The 18,539-nt window shown below is 43.4% G+C and overlaps 1 gene segment (V, D, J or C); it reads right to left on the bottom strand.

Moving 5' to 3' along the window:
• Positions 1 to 232: 232 nt before the first annotated feature.
• On the bottom strand, positions 233 to 819 carry LOC124243363 (T cell receptor beta variable 3-1-like). The segment is given in 2 exon segments: positions 233 to 636; positions 753 to 819. Coding segments are annotated over 2 exon segments (453 nt in total).
• Between the last annotated feature and the right edge of the window lie 17,720 nt (positions 820 to 18,539).

Genomic DNA, 18,539 nt, shown 5'->3' with positions numbered 1-18,539 from the left:
ATCCATATGTATAGCAGAGAAAAGTAAGGAACGGCTTCTTCCACCAGTTAAGAGCTTTGGTGCAGGAGATGGGGTCCTTTCTTGTTTGTGGAGCCTCGAGGACTCTAGTGAATTGATTGTGAACTCCTGCTTTACCTGATAAGTAGAATTCTATGTGCATAAAGTATAGAACTGCCCTGTCAGGTGTACAGGCAGGCTGTCCTCATACAGACTGAAACTCCAGTCAGGGATCTCACAGAGGGTGAACAGATCTGCAGGGGCAGGGTAACATGGTGCCCTCACAGCTTCCTGTCTGGCAAGGAGGTTTTTGCACAGGGAGGCAGTGACTTTGCAGGGCTGTGTCTTGGCTGCTGGCACAGAAATACACAGCAGAGTCGCCTGGCTCCAGGGAGCTGATGTGAAGGTTTAAATGAGCGTTGTCAGGAGCTTCAGGTGAGAAACGACCTGAACCTGTTTCATTGACAATGGGTTGCTTATTATTGTAGGAAAACATGATCTTCAGCAATTTCTTGGAGTCCTGGACATACCAGTACATGGCATTATGGCCCAGATTTTGCTCACATTTTAGGGTCTTCTCATTTCCCACCCGTGAGATGAGGTACTTTGGAGTCTGGGAAACTGCTGTGTCCAAGGGGCCTGAGAAGGAAAGAAGCAGAATTCAGACAAGCCCCAGGGGTCAGCCTGTTGCTGCAGGCATGATGGACAGCCTTAGAGACTCCAAGAGGGATTGTGCACCAGGGCCCAGGACTCACCTGCTCCCGGGAGGCAGAGGGCCACACAGCAGAGGAGCCTGGAGCCCATGTGGAGTCAGCGCTGACCAGGCCAAGCCCTAGCCCCAGAGTCTGGTCTCTGTGGTAAGAAAATCAGGCTGCAGTGCTCCAGGGCCCTGACAGGTGCTTGGCCTGTGATGTCACAGCCTTGAAGAATTTCCCCATTGGCAGGCTGTCCTCTAATCTAACTGTTTCGGCTCCTTTTTCAGGTCCCGAGCTTGCTCCTTTCAAAGACCTGTTTAGAATTTCTAGGGATAGTTTGAGGCAGTGGGTATGTTGCCTCAAGGATGTTTCTCTGATGGTCATTCTTGTGCCAACAGCTGCCTCCCCCCCCCCCATCCTCGCCCCAGGAGCTTGCCACCTCCTCCCTTCCTGCCTTGGGGCTCCTCTCTCAAAGCAGGCTAGTTTCCTTCTCTGCATTTTTTGCTTCTCCTTCATGATAATGCAAGGCAATCCCACCCACATCCTGGGTCCTTTGAATATGGTTTGTGCTCCGTGGCCCCCTGAGTAGTTCAGTTGTGGGCAAGAGATTGCTCTGAGGTTTCCCTGGAGACCCAGCTGCAGACCATTTAAATTGCACGAACTGATGTCAGCTAGGAGCATGAGGAGTCCTTGAGGGAATAAACCACAGCCCTGCTCCCTGTGATGTTCTCATCTGCCCCAAAGGCAGAGCTCTGTGGGGAGAAAAGGCTCCTAGGGACGAAGAAGTCACATGTGATAGCAAGGAGGTTGTGACTGTGAGACACAGCAAGGCAGCTGGGGAAAGATTAAGTGGATAATTTTACTGGCCTTGCATTGTCTACAAGCCACCTTTTGTACAAAGTTTACACTCAAGGCCTAGCCCAGAGTTTCTCAACCTTGGCCCAGTTGACATATTGTGCTGGATAATTCTTCATTGTGGGGGCTGTAGGATGTTTAGCAGCATCCCTCATCTCTATCCACCACTTTCCAGTGTCACTCCCCATCTGCAGTTGTGATAACCAAAAATGTTTCCAGAAGTTGCTGAATAGCCCCCAGTGAGAAGCAAAGTCCTCTTTATTTCTTCCAAAAGTCCTTCCCCTCCTCCAGCAGCCTCAGGGTGTTGGGAGGGCCACAGCTCCTCCTAGTGGTCAGAAAGAGGCAGTTCCCAGATCTCAGTGCCCTCCTGGATTGGGCCTCAGCCCTTAGTAAATCCAAGTCAGCAAGGACCAGGAGTAAGACCAGGGAGCCACAACTGCCATGGAGGCATCTGAGTCACACACACACACACACACACACACACACACACACACAGTGTACAACACCACTAACTGTCAACTACTGGTGAAAGCCCTCCAAAGACAGACCCAGGAGGTTCATTTGTTTTTTTATTAAACACAAAACAAGCTAGGGATGCAGTAGTGACAAAATAGAAACGACCACCTTCCCTCCTGGAACTCCCAGCATGCTTTACTGTTTGCAGTCACTGAAAGGCTACTTGGTGCAAAGCATGAGCAAGACAATATTCTCGCTTGCATGATGCTTATATTCTGATAGGAGCAAGAAGAGATTCACACATTACCCTAGACTAGAAATATAAAATATGTGTTATATGGAGGTTAGGAATATAATCAGTATCAACACAGTTAAGTACCATCATTGATAGGGCTTCCCATTTTCTCAACTGTAAAACAATTGGTTCAAATAACTACTTTCCAATTCTCTGTCCAGTTTAAAATTGTATGATCCTAATCATGGGCACTCCTAGATGCTGAACGAACTAGTAGGTCTTACGCATCCGGTGTTCCAAGTCTGTACCTCATTGTGCCACACAGCTTACATGGGAGGCTTTTCAAAGAAAGGAGGGGAGTGAGGGAGGAAGGATAGAAGAAAAGAAGGAAATAGTAAAAATCAAAACAGACACTAGGCTACATATTATAGTGATTATATTTCAGCCTATAAAGAAATAACCTTTCTTAAAGAGTGGGTTTCACGTGAATTATTTTCTTTAGTGTTTTATGTAAACGCTCTTGAAAACTCAGGTGCACATCATCCAGGGGAGATTGGGATGAAACTGAGATGAAGACACTGGCCTCACATGAGGTAATGTTGGTTCTGCTTGTTTTATTTTTTTTTCTCAAGAGAGTTGGAAAACAAGATTTTTTCATTCTTTATCCAGGATTTCCCAAAGGATGGAATGGAACAAAGAAATGGATTCTCTGCACCTTCTTTTCTGACAGGTCCAGCTGAACTGGAGAAGGGGAAGCCTCTACGGAAAGAGCAGAGGGCTGATCCTGGGCTGCCGGGGAAAAAGGGCTCAATCCCAGCAGGAAAGTAAAGGAGGGAAGAAAAATGCAATAATTTTAGCGTAAAGATAACTTCATTCACAGAAAGTAAGAAAATCACAGGACCAGTGGGGATGAGGCAGAAGCCTAGAGAAGAACTAGAACAAAGGGGAAACATGTTCAGTGATAATGAGGATGTGTATTTTGGACATTGTTCTTATTTTTGGCTGTCTAAGATTTAAACTCTGTCTTTTACTTGGACAATTTCCCAAGTTTTGGTATTAGTGGTAACAGTCATGTGTGTTGGTATGTTTTAAGTGAAATCTTCCTTCCATCTTGGAGACAAAACCTCCATCACTGCCTCTGCTTTTGGTGACTTCAGAAGAAAACAGCTCCACCTGGCAGAGCTGTCTCCTTCTACCAGCTCCCTAAGAACTCAGGGCTGGGGAACCAGGCTGTGTGCTCCGGCGGAATGGCATGGAAGGAAAATCTCTTGGGCCAAGTTCTGTCAAATTTAGTTACCTGAGCACAGACTCCCATGAAGATTTCAGTTTCATCAGATCCCGTCTCTCTTTACTGGTGCTCAAAATTAGTTTCTCACGCCTGCAAGGAGAGAGGGGCCAAGATCTCCCATCCATTCTGTTCAGGAAGCTGCTAGTTACTTGTGGCTCTGATTTGAAAAGAAAAAAATGCTCTTTATTTCTGAAAAAAATAGAATAGTTAACATTCATATCAACTCTTGTAATCAAATACCTACAGGTGAACCAATAGCCATGAATTTTCCAAATGAAAATCTAGATGAAAACCAAATGGGACAGTCTGCCACAGGTCATTTGTCCCTCACCTTACAAGTCATCGATTCATGTTCTTTGACCATTTAGCTATTGAAATCTCATCTATCCACTTAAAACATTTATATTTATTATTCCTGTTATTATATAGATCATAAATGTTTAATCTTTAAGCCATATGAAACTAACAAAAACACTAAGAAAAATTTAATGCAATGCATAGGCATTATTTGTTAACTTTCAACAATTATTCTACGTCACCTTATTTATGTTGTTAGGAAGAAGCCGTAGATGTTTCATAGTGGTGGATATAGGGAAAGTCTAGCGGCGCCCTGAATTCCCAAGGCTTTAGTTAAATTTAGTCATGTAGAATATTCAATATTAAGCTTAGAAGTGTGCATTCCTGAATTTTCAGTTTGTAACTTCAACGGATTTTGAAAGTGGCTCATAATACAGAAAGTTAAGAATTTTAGATTAGAGCATAGACTAACGAGTTGACTATCTTTAGCAGATTCCTCTGTTCCATTCTAAGATGAACTGCAAAATTAACCTCCACTGAGTGGCTAACAATTTTCCTGTTAAACTGTCTAACTAGACTTTCATTTCAGGCCGTATGGTAGAATATATCGATATTCTGACGCTTCCTCTTACTCCAAATAACTGGGACTAATGTAAAATGTAATTTTATGGCATTCTTGGATTTCCAAGGAACAAGGGGAATACCATTTTTTTTAAAAAGAGGTGAATCAAGAGCCTTTGGCAAAAACAAAATGAAAAGTCGTGTGTCGGATCTGCCTTCTGTCTTTTCTCTCTCTAGATATTTCAATGGCAAGTGCTTTCGTGTCTGGACAATTCTAGCTTCCATGGGTTAATGGAGACAGAGATAGAAGTTGGAGATAGAGTCCAGAAGGAAGTCTGGTGCTGATATTTTCTTAGAACTATTTTATCAAACCCAGAAGAGGGTTTTCCTATCATTTCTCAGAACTCTCCTGCTCCAAGAACTCAGAGGACGGCCCGCAGAGGGTCAAGAATAAAACCCTTTCTGACTTAACTCTCTGATACTCTGAAGTGAGAGGAATGGGGCTCGAGGTCTCCTTTGGCTGTAAGTATATGCCTGTAGGTTATCACTATCCCTGCAAGATCCCTAAGGAACCCCTGGCTCATCAGGCTCGCTGTCTGAGCCCCAAGAGCTCACAACACAGCAGCGCTCTGCTCCACTGGCCTGGGCTGAGCTGAGGCAGAGGCCCAGCCCCAGAGCCCCTCTCCTGCTCCTCTCAGGAAGGGGCCCTCCTCCTGTACCTGTCTGTGGGCTCCTACCTTCCACATCTCAAACCTTTTCTAATCCCTCCTTTCTAATCCCATGCAGGCTCATGTGCAACAAATCTGGCAGTCCAGGCTCTTTGCTGGGACAAGAACACCTGCAGATCAATGCAGAGCAAATAGTCTATATTTAATCCCTCACATTTCAGGACTGACTCACAGCCTCTGCAAACCACCTTCTCCCATGGTGCAAACAAACCTTGACATTCTCTTAACCCTCTCACTTCTGGGTAGTTCTCTCAATCCTCCCTCAGAGATCCCTGAATCTTATAGAGTCACAATTCCTCCTTGTGGCTAAATGGCCAGTGGTGCCAGGACTCAGTTCTCCTGCTATGAAGCAAGGACAGCAGGATGGTAGAGGTCTTAGAGATAGGGCCGTACAGTCAGAAGGTTGTAATTAGCTCCTGGCCCTCCCATCTCAGACTGATTCCTCAGTAGACACACCACTGAGGACCTGGGCCCACAGCATGAGCAAGGCGGTAATGGGAACCTCCAAGCTCAGGCTTCAGGGCATCAGGAAGAAAGGGGCCTTCCTGAAGGATGCTGGAATATTGATATCATTGCCTCTGAAAGCACCCTCAGCCTTAGAAGCAACTTCACAGGAGAGGAAGAGCCTTAGTCTCAGAGCAGACCCAAGACTGACCAGGATTCTCTCTCCCACAGGTCAGGCAACGTATGTGGTCTGAAGCCAATGCCAAGGAGTAAGCTATGGGTTCCATGGGCCCTCCCAGGAGATTCTGAAACCCAGGAATGTTCATCCCAGGGACAGAGACTGAAAGATGACTGTTAGATAGTCTCTCTCCAATTGTTAGTATGTTGGCAGGGGGTGGGGGATCAGACTTACAGATTCTGCAAAACGTGAAGTGTATGAAATGTTTCAGTTGTTCCCAGCCAGAGATTGTGTATGCCATACCTTTTGGGTACATTATTAAATATGTGGGGTGTTTTGATTATCCCAATTATTGGCGAGGTTTTAAACTTCATGTGATACATAGGAAAACCCCATTCAGAATAGAAATGTCCCCCCAAATGCTAGTTTGAGTCCCTGTTGATAAACACTGAAAGAATAAAGATTTAAAATGACAGAAATTCACTAGCCCTGTATTTTGGAAGAAGCTGGGGAAGGCCTGTTCCCTCGTGTGGGAATTCAGCGAAGGTATTCCAAAGATCTGTAAAGCCAAAGATTCAGAGAGAAAAGTTTAAATGGTAGGATGCACATGGGGTTACTAAAACAAGTGACAGAAGGCTCCACTCTTCCCTCTCTTCAGTCTCCTCCCACCGAAAATACAAATTCAATGAGTATAAAGTTGCAATTATACAAGCTGAATAAGTTCTAGAGATCTACTGTACCGCAGAGTCCCCTAGTTACAGCACGATGTGGCACCTAAAACTTGTTAAGAGGGTAGATCTCAGGCTGTGTTCTTACCACACACACGAGAGCAAAGGGACTCCAGAAATCTTTTGGGGGTGATGGATATGTTTATTACCTTGATTGTGGGGAAGATCTTAGTGTGTGTGGATATGTCCAAACTCATCAAGATGGTACATTAAATATCTCCAACTTTTTTTTTCTGTTCTCAAACACTACACTTTCTCCACACTCCACACTCAGATATTCTCTCTCTCTCTCTCTCTACACACACACACACACACACACACACACAGACACAAAACACACACAGAAACATTCACAGATGTCTCAATCAGAGAAACTGTGGCTTTTCTCTCTCCACACCTCCTTCCACAGGGCTCCACGGATTTGGCGGGGTGGAGAAGAGGAGGCTCTTGCAAAAGTTCTTGTTTGGGTCTCTGATCTCTGCCCAGCACTGTGTCACTAGCACCACAGAAATAGAGGCTGCTGTCTGCAGGATGCACACTCATCACCATCAGATTTGAAAATGTTTGGTTGGGGTGGTTGATGGGAAATTTGGCCTCAGTAAAACCTTGTTGATATGTGGCACTGGAGCCGTGATTAGAAGTTGCCATCAGTGTGAGGCTGTGTTTTGGCAACTGATGATACCAAAGCATAGTTCTGGCCTGAAAGTCCATTGAACAGCACGCGATCTTCACGGAGGTTCCATTCTTGCAGACACCCCTGCCTGGATGTTGAGAGATGAGAGCATCAAGCCCAGAGCCTGCTGAAATAGAGGTCAAAGAGATGGAAGAAGCCAGAAGAACCAGTCAGACATGACCACAGGCAGAGAACCCACAGCCTCCCTCCCTCACCTTTCTCCCAGCTCCCAGAGAATCCTATTTGTTTTACAAAATCTTCCTGTCAGATTCCCTAGGATCATAATCCCCCATCTCCCCGACTGGTGACTTCTCCCCTTACCCTTTGCATCCCCAGGGGGCATGGATGTCCCCTCTCATTGCAATCAGCAGAAAATCCCCACAATCTCTGGCTACCACTTCACTCATGCCAACACACATGCACACTCGCCCAAGCTACTGATATAATAAGGCTCATACTGGGCCCCAGAAGCAGCAGAAGCATCCGCATCTTCAGGGGTTGGTCTCATACCACCTTCTCTCAAGAGAGGTATGACTATGCTCTTCTTTCCTCCTTTCTCCACCCCTAGAAAGATATATGATGCACTTACATAATCCTGAGGATGCTCTAATCTACTCCCTGGTTGAATTCTTTGGCCATTTCACTCAAGTTGCATGAGTTTTGTAGGCTGTATCATGGAGCCGTAAAATGCAAGAAGAGGCCACACAGACATCTAGCTCCAAAATCTCATTTTATGGAAGAAAAAATTGAAATCTATACAGGTGAATAAGAACATATAAGCTTTAATAATTTGTGAGAAAATGAATGTAGATACATGGTGAGTAGAAGAGAGAGGAAAAGCAGGACATTGTAGTTAGACGGTAAGTGGCCCAGATGACAGTTTTTAGTTTCTCTGATATTTTTACTTAAAATTACCAGAATCAAATCTTGGACAGTACTTCTTAGGCTCTTGATTAAAAAGTTGGAAGCCTGTGATGCTGTTGTTGACTATACGTAGTGATGTAATAAATGATTGCTGAGTAGGAATGTCTATCTATGTGTTCTTCAAAATTAAAATCAGAACACATTCTCATCCTCTGAATCAGGCCTCTCATAGCTGGCAGATGCCAATTTCTTTTTTTTTTTTTTTAAAGATTTTATGTTTCCTTTTTCTCCCCAAAGCCCTCTGGTACATAGCTGTGTAGTTTTAGTTGTGGGTCCTTCTAGTTGTGGTATGTGGGATGCCGCCTCAGCATGGCCTGATGAGCAGTGCCATGTCCATGCCCAGGATTCGAACCAGCGAATCCCTGGGCCACAGAAGCAGAACGTGCAAACTTAATCACTCAGCCACGGGGCTGGCCCCACCAATTTCTTCTTGCACTGATGACCTTTATTCACTCATGAATCCACTTATTCAAGCAGTCATCATAAATATTTCGATCTAGTAAAGACCATAAGATACATATTCACTTTTAGAAAGCTGTTCTAGTAGATTCCAGAAATCCTTTCTGTTTCAGAGAAGATGCAGTACCTGTATTTTTTTATTAATATTAAAAATGTAGGGCAAATTCTAGTAATTTTAATACACCTTCCAAAGTGCAACATCTAGTTTTTGATGTAAGTCCCATTTATGTGCCACTTAAACAGCCCATAGACAGATTTATCTTAGGTAAAACAGTTAAATACATTGTGAATAACATATGTCCCAGGCAATTCATTTGTCTTCAAATGTGGCACAAATTTTTAGCAGTTCTAATCTTCTCTAGTTGGTCAGAAAACTGTGAGGCGGCATCAACTTGCCTACAAGGGCAGTTTCTTCTTCTTAGGGCAAGGAGTCTTGAGAATGGGTCTACATCTTGCCTGGGCCTGCTCTTTAATGTATTTCTAAATTTCCAACTTAGATTAAAAGAAAACAACGGAAAAAAGTTCCTATTGATCTGCTGAAGAGAACAGAATGTGTGATTAAGGTAATTCTGGTAAAATAGCACAAACTGAATGTCAGTGTAACCACTTTTCTACCCTTGGCATAACTCTCAATGGGTTTTGTAGTTGTATGTCCAACTTCTGTCTACAAAGGAGATAATGACAGCTGTAAACCCACTTCCTATTGTTGTTGAAGGAGGGGAGGGAGGTCTAAGAAGGTCCTTGGATCTGGGAAACAGAGAGGTTTATGAACAGTGGGGAGCAGTGCTTTGGCTCTGTGTCTCTGCTGGCACAGAGATACACTGCTGAGTCCCCCACGCCTGGGGAGCAGATGCTAAGAGAACAGAAGGAAGTGTTAGGCTGGCTGGGTAGGAAGTTGTCGGAGGTGTCTGTTTCATTGTTAAATTCTTTATCATAGTAGGAGAACAGCATTTTTGGGGCTTGGCTCGGCTTCTGTTGGTTCCAGTACATGTACTTATGATTCAGATTCGGAGAACAACTCAAGGTCACTGGTTTTCCCTTCCTGGCAACCTGGTATCTTGGGTTCTGGGTGACCATGGCAGCCATGTGACCTGCAGAGAGAGGAGCAATATTTAGAGACAGAGTCAAGAAGGAGATGAATGTTGCCGCCATAAAATGAAGGCACATAACTGAGGACACAATAGCTTTAGTCAAAGATGTTCTCTCTGACCAGGACTCACCTACTCTGAGGAGACAAAGGGCCACACAGTAGAGAAGCCTGAGATCCATGGCTGGTCCAGGACAGGAATAGGGTGTCTGTCTGTTCCAGACTTTGATCACTGGGTTGAGAGTTTGGAGTTCAGAGAGTCCCTGGTCCCTGATAGGTAGATCTCCCTGTGATGACAGTGCTGCTGTTGACCTCACCAGGGCGAGGATCACTCCTTGGTATGATATTAGACACAGCTTCCTACTTGTCAGGGGAGTCTGGGCTTGGCTAGATCAGGTATGAAGCAGATGTGGTGTTCCCTTATTTGTCCTTGTTGCTATATCTGCCCCAGGTTCATTCAGGCCTCTCCATCTCACTCCTAGTTTCTTACATCCTATAGGGCAGTTCAGAGGTTCCTTAACACGTGAATGGCTTTTCTAAAGTCTCACTTACAGACCTGAATTGATAACGTCTTTGTGTTCTGTTATCCAAATCACAGATGGATGACTGACGTCTGCAAACTATCCCCACATTAGTACAGAAATCAAGGCCTGAAATTCCTCTATCTAGATTCACTTTTCAGAATATCAAGGAAATTCTCTACAACTTTTGGCTATCAGTGACACCATAATGCCTCCTTGGGGCCAATAGAAAAGTGTCTAGAAGCAGCCTTCATACACTGTGTGAGCCTGTGCAATAGGGTGAGATACAATACGGCTTAGAACTGTATCTAGTTCCTCATTCTGCTGCTACTGGATCCATAACCCTCAGACCATCACAACCCCAGTGTCCTGGCCTCACTATGAATAACGTAGTCCTACTGCAGCAGCAGGAAGTGACCTCAGAATGTTCAGGACTGGCTGACACATATCTATATACAGTGCTAACTCATATTTTTTACATTAACAAATCAGATCCTATGGACAACAATGGAAAATTAACTTTAATATGTAATAATTGACCAGAATTTCTTCTCAAAGCTGAGATTTTAAAAAGTATTTGGAGAAGGATTTTTGCTAGACAAATGTAACAAACTTATCACCACCATTACCATCATTATCAGAAAGCAACCTACAACCAGTAGTAAATACATTCTTATTCATTGTTTTAATTTCCTTCAAGGAGACTTGTTTATCTTATGACAAGAAGGGATATGAAGATGTGGCCACATCAGAGTCACGATTCCTTTCAGATCAGAGCAGTGAGGTTGGCAAGAAGCTGCTGCACTTTACACCAGGATCCACACACACACACTTAAAAAACAGAAATGCGTAGATAGAGTTCTGTGTAAGGAACCTCAGAAATCTCCAAAATCACAAATATCCCCACCCAAATTTTCTTGAAACACTCGTGTATTTCAAGGATAAAATCTGGTTCTCCCTATTTTCTCTTCCTGGGGGACGGGGGCACAAGGAAAGACTTCTTTCTGCTTAGAGCTACCATGAGTTGAGGCAAGAGGAGAGAAGGGTGTGGTTTACACAGGAAGGACATGACTCTGAAGCACTGTATCTTGGCTGCTGCCACAGAAATAAACTCCAGAGTCCTCCAGCTCTGCATGCTGGACCTTCAGAGTGGAAAACGTCCCTCCAGTCCTTTCAGCTGAGAATCACTCATTGGGCATCCCTGAGTCATCCTGTTTATCCTCTCTTAGGAAGTATTCCAGAAATTTTATTTCTTTCCCCGCAGCATGTCGGTACCAATAAAGACCTTCATGTCCTGAAATTGGGTCACATCTCAGAGTCACAGATTGTTTCTTCTCTATGACTCTGTGGCTGGGGAACTGAGTGACTCCAGCTGATGTGTATCCTGTGGGAAAAGACAAGAACATGGCAAGAATGGACAGGGAAAGGGCAAAGTGGAGATATTCAAAGTTTTAAGGACATACTTGCTCCCAGGAGACAAAGGGACACCAAGATGAGAAGCATGGAAACCATTGCAGGATCCAGATAAAATTGAGAACTTCCAGATGAGGGAGCTTGTACGTATGAACAGAAATGAAAGCAAATCCTTGTTCCCTTGGAACACACACACCTTAGAAGGTGTGGCCTGGCAGTGACATCAGTGTGTTAGCCAATGTCCACAGTCTCAGGAGCTCCCTCTAGAGAGGTAGGAGCATAGAAGAAAGAGCAAGTTTTCTCTAAAGAAGGTTTTCCCTTGAGGGATTCATGGGAAGAACTGATGCCAATAAAAATTGACCTGTTTATGCATTTAAATAAGTATTAACCTCATATATGTCCATGAAGAAGCCACCATCCATACCTCCTGAGGTCAATATCTGGACTCTATCCCATACCACCAAGCCCTATCTTCTCTTATGTATCACATCCCTAAAGACTGTGGGATATTTCCACTTAAAGTGCCTACTGTTGCAATTCTTGCTATTTCTAATTATCAATACTTGTTATCTTTAAGTTCTCTTTTCCCATTCTCTCTTAAATGTGCTCCAATCAGGATTTTTCTGCCACCAGTCTCAAAGTCAGCATGCTCAGAAAATGAGAAATTGTCCTTAACTCTGCTCCACCAGTACCCTTCCGGTTGATCCAGCTGACAACTTTGTTGTTGTTGACTTGACCTCTCTGTTGTTGTTGAACTGTGTTGCCCTTGATTCCTCTTTTTCTATTTCACCCTATAGCCAATCCATTGGGGCTATCATCAAAACACACACAGATCCTGTCCATTTTTTGGTCACCTTTACTGCTAACACTCTGGACCAAACCACTGTCATCTTCTGCCTGGATTACTGCAATAGATTCCCAACTCGTCTCCCCGCTTTCACCTTACTTCCTAATTAGCTGTCAAACTAAGCTTTCTGGGGCGTGTTAGATCATGTCACTCACCTGGTCCAAGTCATCTACTAACTGTCAATTTTATTTGGAATAAGAAGATAAAGCTCATAGGCCTTAAAGGTCTTGTAGGATCCACCACCCTATTATCTCTCTGGCATTACATCCTTCTGTCTTCCTTCATTTTCCAGTCATACTAGCCTCTTCGTTGATCCTGGAGTATCTGTTAGGGCGTTTGTACCAGCTCTTCCCTCTGCCCGGAATGGCATTCCCCCAGATGGCTGCATGTCTCCCTCCTTCATCACCTTGAAGTGTTTGCTTAAAGGTCACATTCTCATTGGGCCCTACCCTGGAAAACATATTGACAGTCTGAACACTCCTCACTCAGGCAGTCCTGGTCCCCTACCTTAGTCCGCTTTTTTCATTTCTCCATACCAGGTATCGCCTTCTAAAATAATATAAACTTTAATTATTCATTGTGATTATTGTTTGCTTTTGTCTGTGTCTCACCCAATAAAATGTAAACATCTTGAAGACAGGAATTTTTTCTTCTTTTGCTTTTTTCATTGATGTATGCCCAGAACTTAAAGCAAAGCCTGAAACTCTCTGGAAAAGAGAAAATGCTGCAGTTGAATCTTAAGGGAAAATTGGAGATTCTCAGTGGTCCATGGAGGACATGCCCCAGACATGGGGACAAAAAGTCTGCTGGGATTTTGATAGGGATTGTGTTAAATGCGTACATAAATTTAGAGAGAATTACCATTTTCACAATATTGGGTCTTCTAATCTGTGAACACAAAATATCTCTTCAGTTATTTAGATTTTTATTTTCTTTCAGTAATGTTTTATAGTTTTTCTATGTTCAAGTCATGCATTCCCTTTGTTAAATTTGTCCCTAAGAGGTTTTATTCCTTTTATTGTTGTGAATAAGATTGTTAGCATCATTTTCAGTTTGTTGCTGGTCTATAGAAATACAATTGATATTTTTGTTTATGGACCTTGTATCCAGAGACCTTATTAAGTATATTTCTCAGCTAAAACCCCCATAACATAAGGACCTAGAGCATATAGGTGCTTAGCAAACATTTATTGTGTAAACAGCTGTACCAATAGCACCTCACACTTAAGAGGTAAAAAGATTAACTCAACATAGAAGCTTCAAGTCAGCTGCATGGACTTTCCTTTCTATTAATCATACAGGCTCAAAAACATCCAGTTATGCAGTGGCTCAGATTTGTTCTGAGTGTCTCATGTTTGTTCTGGAAGCACTTGGAATTCTCTAACACGGTTTGTCTTACAGGGGTTGAATTCATATCGTGCGCAGTGAGCTGACCTGAGAGCTTGTATTTCTTCCATAGGTCTTAATGCCATGTTATATTCCTTGTCTGTAGCACAGTGATTCATGTCCTAGCAAGTATCTAAAGAAAATGCATAAGGAATCTGACATTTATTGAAACCTTAAACTGAGAAATTCATTGTAAACAAAAAATTATGTTTTTTTTCCTTAGAGAAGAAAATATTAGTTTCTTAGAAAAGTCTGACGTACATTGCTGGTAATCATAGTTTGACTTTCATTCTCTAACATAGCTCTCAACAGTTCTTCCATAATTTAAATAGGACTTTCTTTCACTTATAGAGTAATAGTAGTCGTAAGCTCATTTTCTCTCATCACTGTTTGGAGAGGGGAGTTAGATAAAAACATGAGAGTAAGGTTTTCAAACAGTAATATGAGGACATGAGTTTCTTGACCTAGTCTCAGATTAACTGGACGTGTTGGAGTGTATTAATTTCCTTTGGCTGCTATGACAAATTACCACAAACTGGATTGCTTAAAACAATAGAGAGTATTCTCTCACAGTCTGAAGAAGAGAAATCCAAAATCTGTATCACTGGGCTGAAACCAGGGTGTCGTCAGAACCCCGCTCCCTCTAGAGGCTCCAGGAAAGAATGTGTTTCTTGCCTCTTCCTGTCTCTGGTAGCTGCCAGGACTCCTTGGCTTATGGCTGCATCACTTCAATCTCTGCCTCCATGGTCACATTGCTTTTTCTTCTTCCAGCTCTGTCAAATGTCCCTCCGCCACCATTTTATAGGAATACATGTGATGTCACTAGGGCCCACTTGGATAATCCAGAATAATCTTCCCATCTCAAGGTCCTTAACTTAATGGCACCTGTAAAGCACATTTTTTGCCATATAATGCAACATTCACAGGTTCCAGGAGTGAAGACCTAGAAATATTTGGATGGGGAGATTGAGGTCATTATTCAGCATACCACACTACACAAAATATTTTCTTGATGAGTTTGGAAATTTTCATAAGAATTATTTTCCTGTAATACTAATGAATCAACTTTAGTCCTTTGTATGCAAATCTGTAACTGGCATTCTTTTCACTGTTAGGCTTCAGTGTTTGCCACCACACAGAAACTAGCTGTGGTGGAGTCTGTGTGACCCCAGCATGCTTGGGGGCTGTGTGCAGAGGAGACTGAAGAGGCAGTGTGTACATTTGGAACTGGTAGAACTAAACATCTCGGGAGGCATCACTGTGGACTCTATGTCCATGAATCAGGCAGCTGACAGTGGACCCACAGCTTTCTAGGATGGCTGACACAAGCATGCAGACAGCAGTGGACAGTTATGGCTACATTGACGAGGCAGACCCCCATTACACAAGGCCCCCATTACACATACAGAATTCAAACATTCCTGAAGACAAGATTCAAAAACACCCAAAGAAAAAAGTTTCTGATCTACCATGTTTCCATTCTTTTAGTCATTTGTGTGTGTGTTGTGGAAATGATAAAGTGGAATGTTACATGTAAGTTGAAACTACTAGTACTAAAAATTAATCTCTGGGAATGTAAAATGGTACAGCCACTCTGAAAAATAATTTGGTAGTGTCCATAAAAAGTAAGAATGCACTTATGGTATAACCCAGCAATCTCACTCCTGGGCATAAATTTATACCAGAGAATAGAGAACTTAAGGCCACACAGAATTCTGTACATAAATATTTATATACAGCCACTTTACTTGTAACAGTCAATAAACAGAAACAACCAAAATGTCCTACCATAGATGAACGAGTAAACAAACTCTAGTACATTTATGCCATGGACTGCTACTCAGCAATAAAAAGAAAACAATGAGCTATTTATAAAAATGACAGCTTGGACCCATCTCAAGTGCAATAAACTGAGTAAAAAAGCCAATCTCAAAAAGTCACCTACTGTATGATTCCATTTATTAAACACTCAAAAATGATGGCATTATAGATCAGTGGTTCCCAGGAGTTAGGGAAGGTAGGGGTGTGTGTGTGTGTGTGTGTGTGTGTGTGTGTGTGTGTGTGACTACAAAGTGAAGGAGATTTTGTGGTGTTGGAATAGTTCTGTATCCGCACTGTGGTGGTGGTGGTGGTTATCTGAGCCCACATATGTCATAAAAATAACCCAGAATTGCTGGCACACTTGATGCCCATGTCAACTCCTGGTCTTGACATATTAGTGTAATTATGTGAGATGTGAAATTGGTGAAAACTGGATAGAGGGTATACTGGACTCCTTTGTTCTACTTTGCAACTTCCTATGAATCTACAACTATTTTTAGATGAAAAGTTTTAAAAAACTAAAACTTTGAAAATGTGAAAAAAATTGTTATAATTAGGAAGACACTTATGGAAAACTCATAATGAGAATGATTAGTAGAAATTGGAATGGTCTGGGCAGTTCTAAATCTGTAACCATGGCCTGTTCAGCCACTCTGATCATCCTGATGGTGAAGGGGGGACTTCTAACCATAAGTGAAGATACTCCAGGCTAGATAACCATCACTGTGCAATGCTGCACAGTTTTAAGCTTACATCATCACTTGAAAGCTCAGTGGGTAACATTCATCCTCAATCTTGGACTCAGTCATCATCTGTGACAATTTGTGAGGAATGCCATGAACCAGCCCCCAATTGCCTTCCTACAGACAGTTTCCTAATGTGATTCCTCATTTTATTTTGTTCTCCCCTTCCCTGGGGACAGTAAAACACCAAACCCAGGTCCTTGTGCTAATGGGAAGGAGCCTGGGAAGACTGCTACAAGGGCTGGGGGCTGGAACCAGAAAGGGAAGCAAGGGTTTCTGCACAGAGAGGGGGTGACTCTGCAGCGCTGTGGTTAAGCTGCTGGCACAGAGGTATACAGCTGCATCCCCGGGTTCTGTGCGCTGAATCTTCAGAGTAGAGAATGATCCGTTAGGCATCTCAGCTGAGAATCGGTCGTTTGGCATCCCTGTCTTGTCCATAGGAGCTTGATCACGGAAGTAAATCAGGAACTCCAGTCCCTTCACTAAGGTCTGTCTATACCAGAAAACGGTGTCATGGGTAGAAATTGGCTCACATGTCAGAGTTACTGTTTGTCCCATCTTTGTCAACTGGTGCCTAGGTGTCTGGATGACTCCAGCATCTGTGGGCTCTGTGGAAGGGGACAGAGTTTGGGAACAGATTAAGGAACACAAATGGAATCATAACTGGGAATATCCAACAATGCAGATTATTTCTAGGGACTCACCTACTCCCAGGAGACAAAGGGCCACACAGCAGAGAAGCCTGGTGGCCATGGCAGGGTGGGGCAAGAGGAGGTTTCACCCTGAAGAGGCCCTTGTGGGCATAAGCAGAGGGGCGGGGACGTTGTTGTCAGTCTTTTCTCCACAAAGAGGAGAGTGGCCTGGCAGTGACATTGCTCTCTGTCACTGCTCAGAGGGCCTCCTTCCAAAAGTGAACATCAAACTTCTACAAAGATAGACTGGAGTATGTCATAACTATTCTGGGACATGGTTGGCTCATTTACAGACTCCAGCACCTCCATCTATTGTCACTTCTCACAGCCACAGGGTTTCTGCCATTCTACCCCCTCTGAGTATCAGATATCAACCCTCTGCTGGTATTTCCACTTGGTTTGCCACCAGCACTTCAAATTCTGGACATCAAGACAGTGTTTTCTAAATCTCAAGGCCTTCATCACTGCTCTCACTGGCAATCCCTATCATCCAGACACACAAAATCAAGATAAGTCCTTGCTGAGTTAGAGCTTTGCCCCAGATCCCTCCCAGACGCATTTTGACTTGGCCACAGTGCTCATTACCAAGGGCCTTCAATGGAAGCCCTGGGAAGAGAGAGGATTGTGAAGATGGTATTCCTAGTGAAGGTTAGAGACCAAGGCCCCTGTGCTGTGTGATACCTACCCCCAGCCCACAGCACAGTTCCTCCTGTATTTCTGCATCTCTCTATCTACCACATAGTGGGTCCCATTTGACTTCTCCACGGTAAAGCTCAAAATTGTTTTAGTCCTTCAGCCACTGGTGTGGATTGTGCAGTAGTAAATAAGGGCTTTACCTTTCCTTGAAGATCCACCATAAAGCCTCTCCAACTAATTCTAATCTTCTTCTTACATCTAGCAAAGCTCTAGAAGGCTCTTCAGTGATTAACACCTGACTTGCTCCCTACACTAAGGCAATCAGTACCCACAGATTAACTTTTTCTGGTGGTAGAGATGAACATCTGTAAAATGGCCTGGTTCTGGGATATGGATAATAATAAGATTTATGCCCATAGAGAAGATGGTATATATTAGTTCCATGTTTTTGGCGTTGACACAGAGCTACATTCCCTCAACTCCCCAAGCCTGGCATGATGAGAGAGAGAAACACATCATGAGCTACTTGGAAGTTATGATCATGAAGCTTTCGTAATAGTAGAGACTCTGCTGTGCTCACTCCTGGTCCAGTGTTTGCTTGTTTCAGGACAGCATTTGCGGCCTGTGGATGAGGAAGGTGGAGCTGGATACAGGGCTTAGCAGGGGCCATAATAGCAGAGACAGGTTGAAAGCGCTACGAATCAGGGCATGGCATTCCAGGCTGGGGATTTCTTACATGTGTCCAGGATTTACCTCCTCTAGGATACAAAAGGTCATGAAATAGGGAAGCTGCGAGCATAAACAAGTTCAGAACGAGAGTGGGCTGGCACATTCCTCAGTGCTCTGATCTTCAGTGGAGGGAAAGATCAGACTTA

This window comes from Equus quagga, chromosome 8, assembly GCF_021613505.1.
Source record: "Equus quagga isolate Etosha38 chromosome 8, UCLA_HA_Equagga_1.0, whole genome shotgun sequence".
Classification (NCBI taxonomy): domain Eukaryota; kingdom Metazoa; phylum Chordata; class Mammalia; order Perissodactyla; family Equidae; genus Equus; species Equus quagga.
This window is presented reverse-complemented; position numbering and strand designations above follow the sequence as displayed.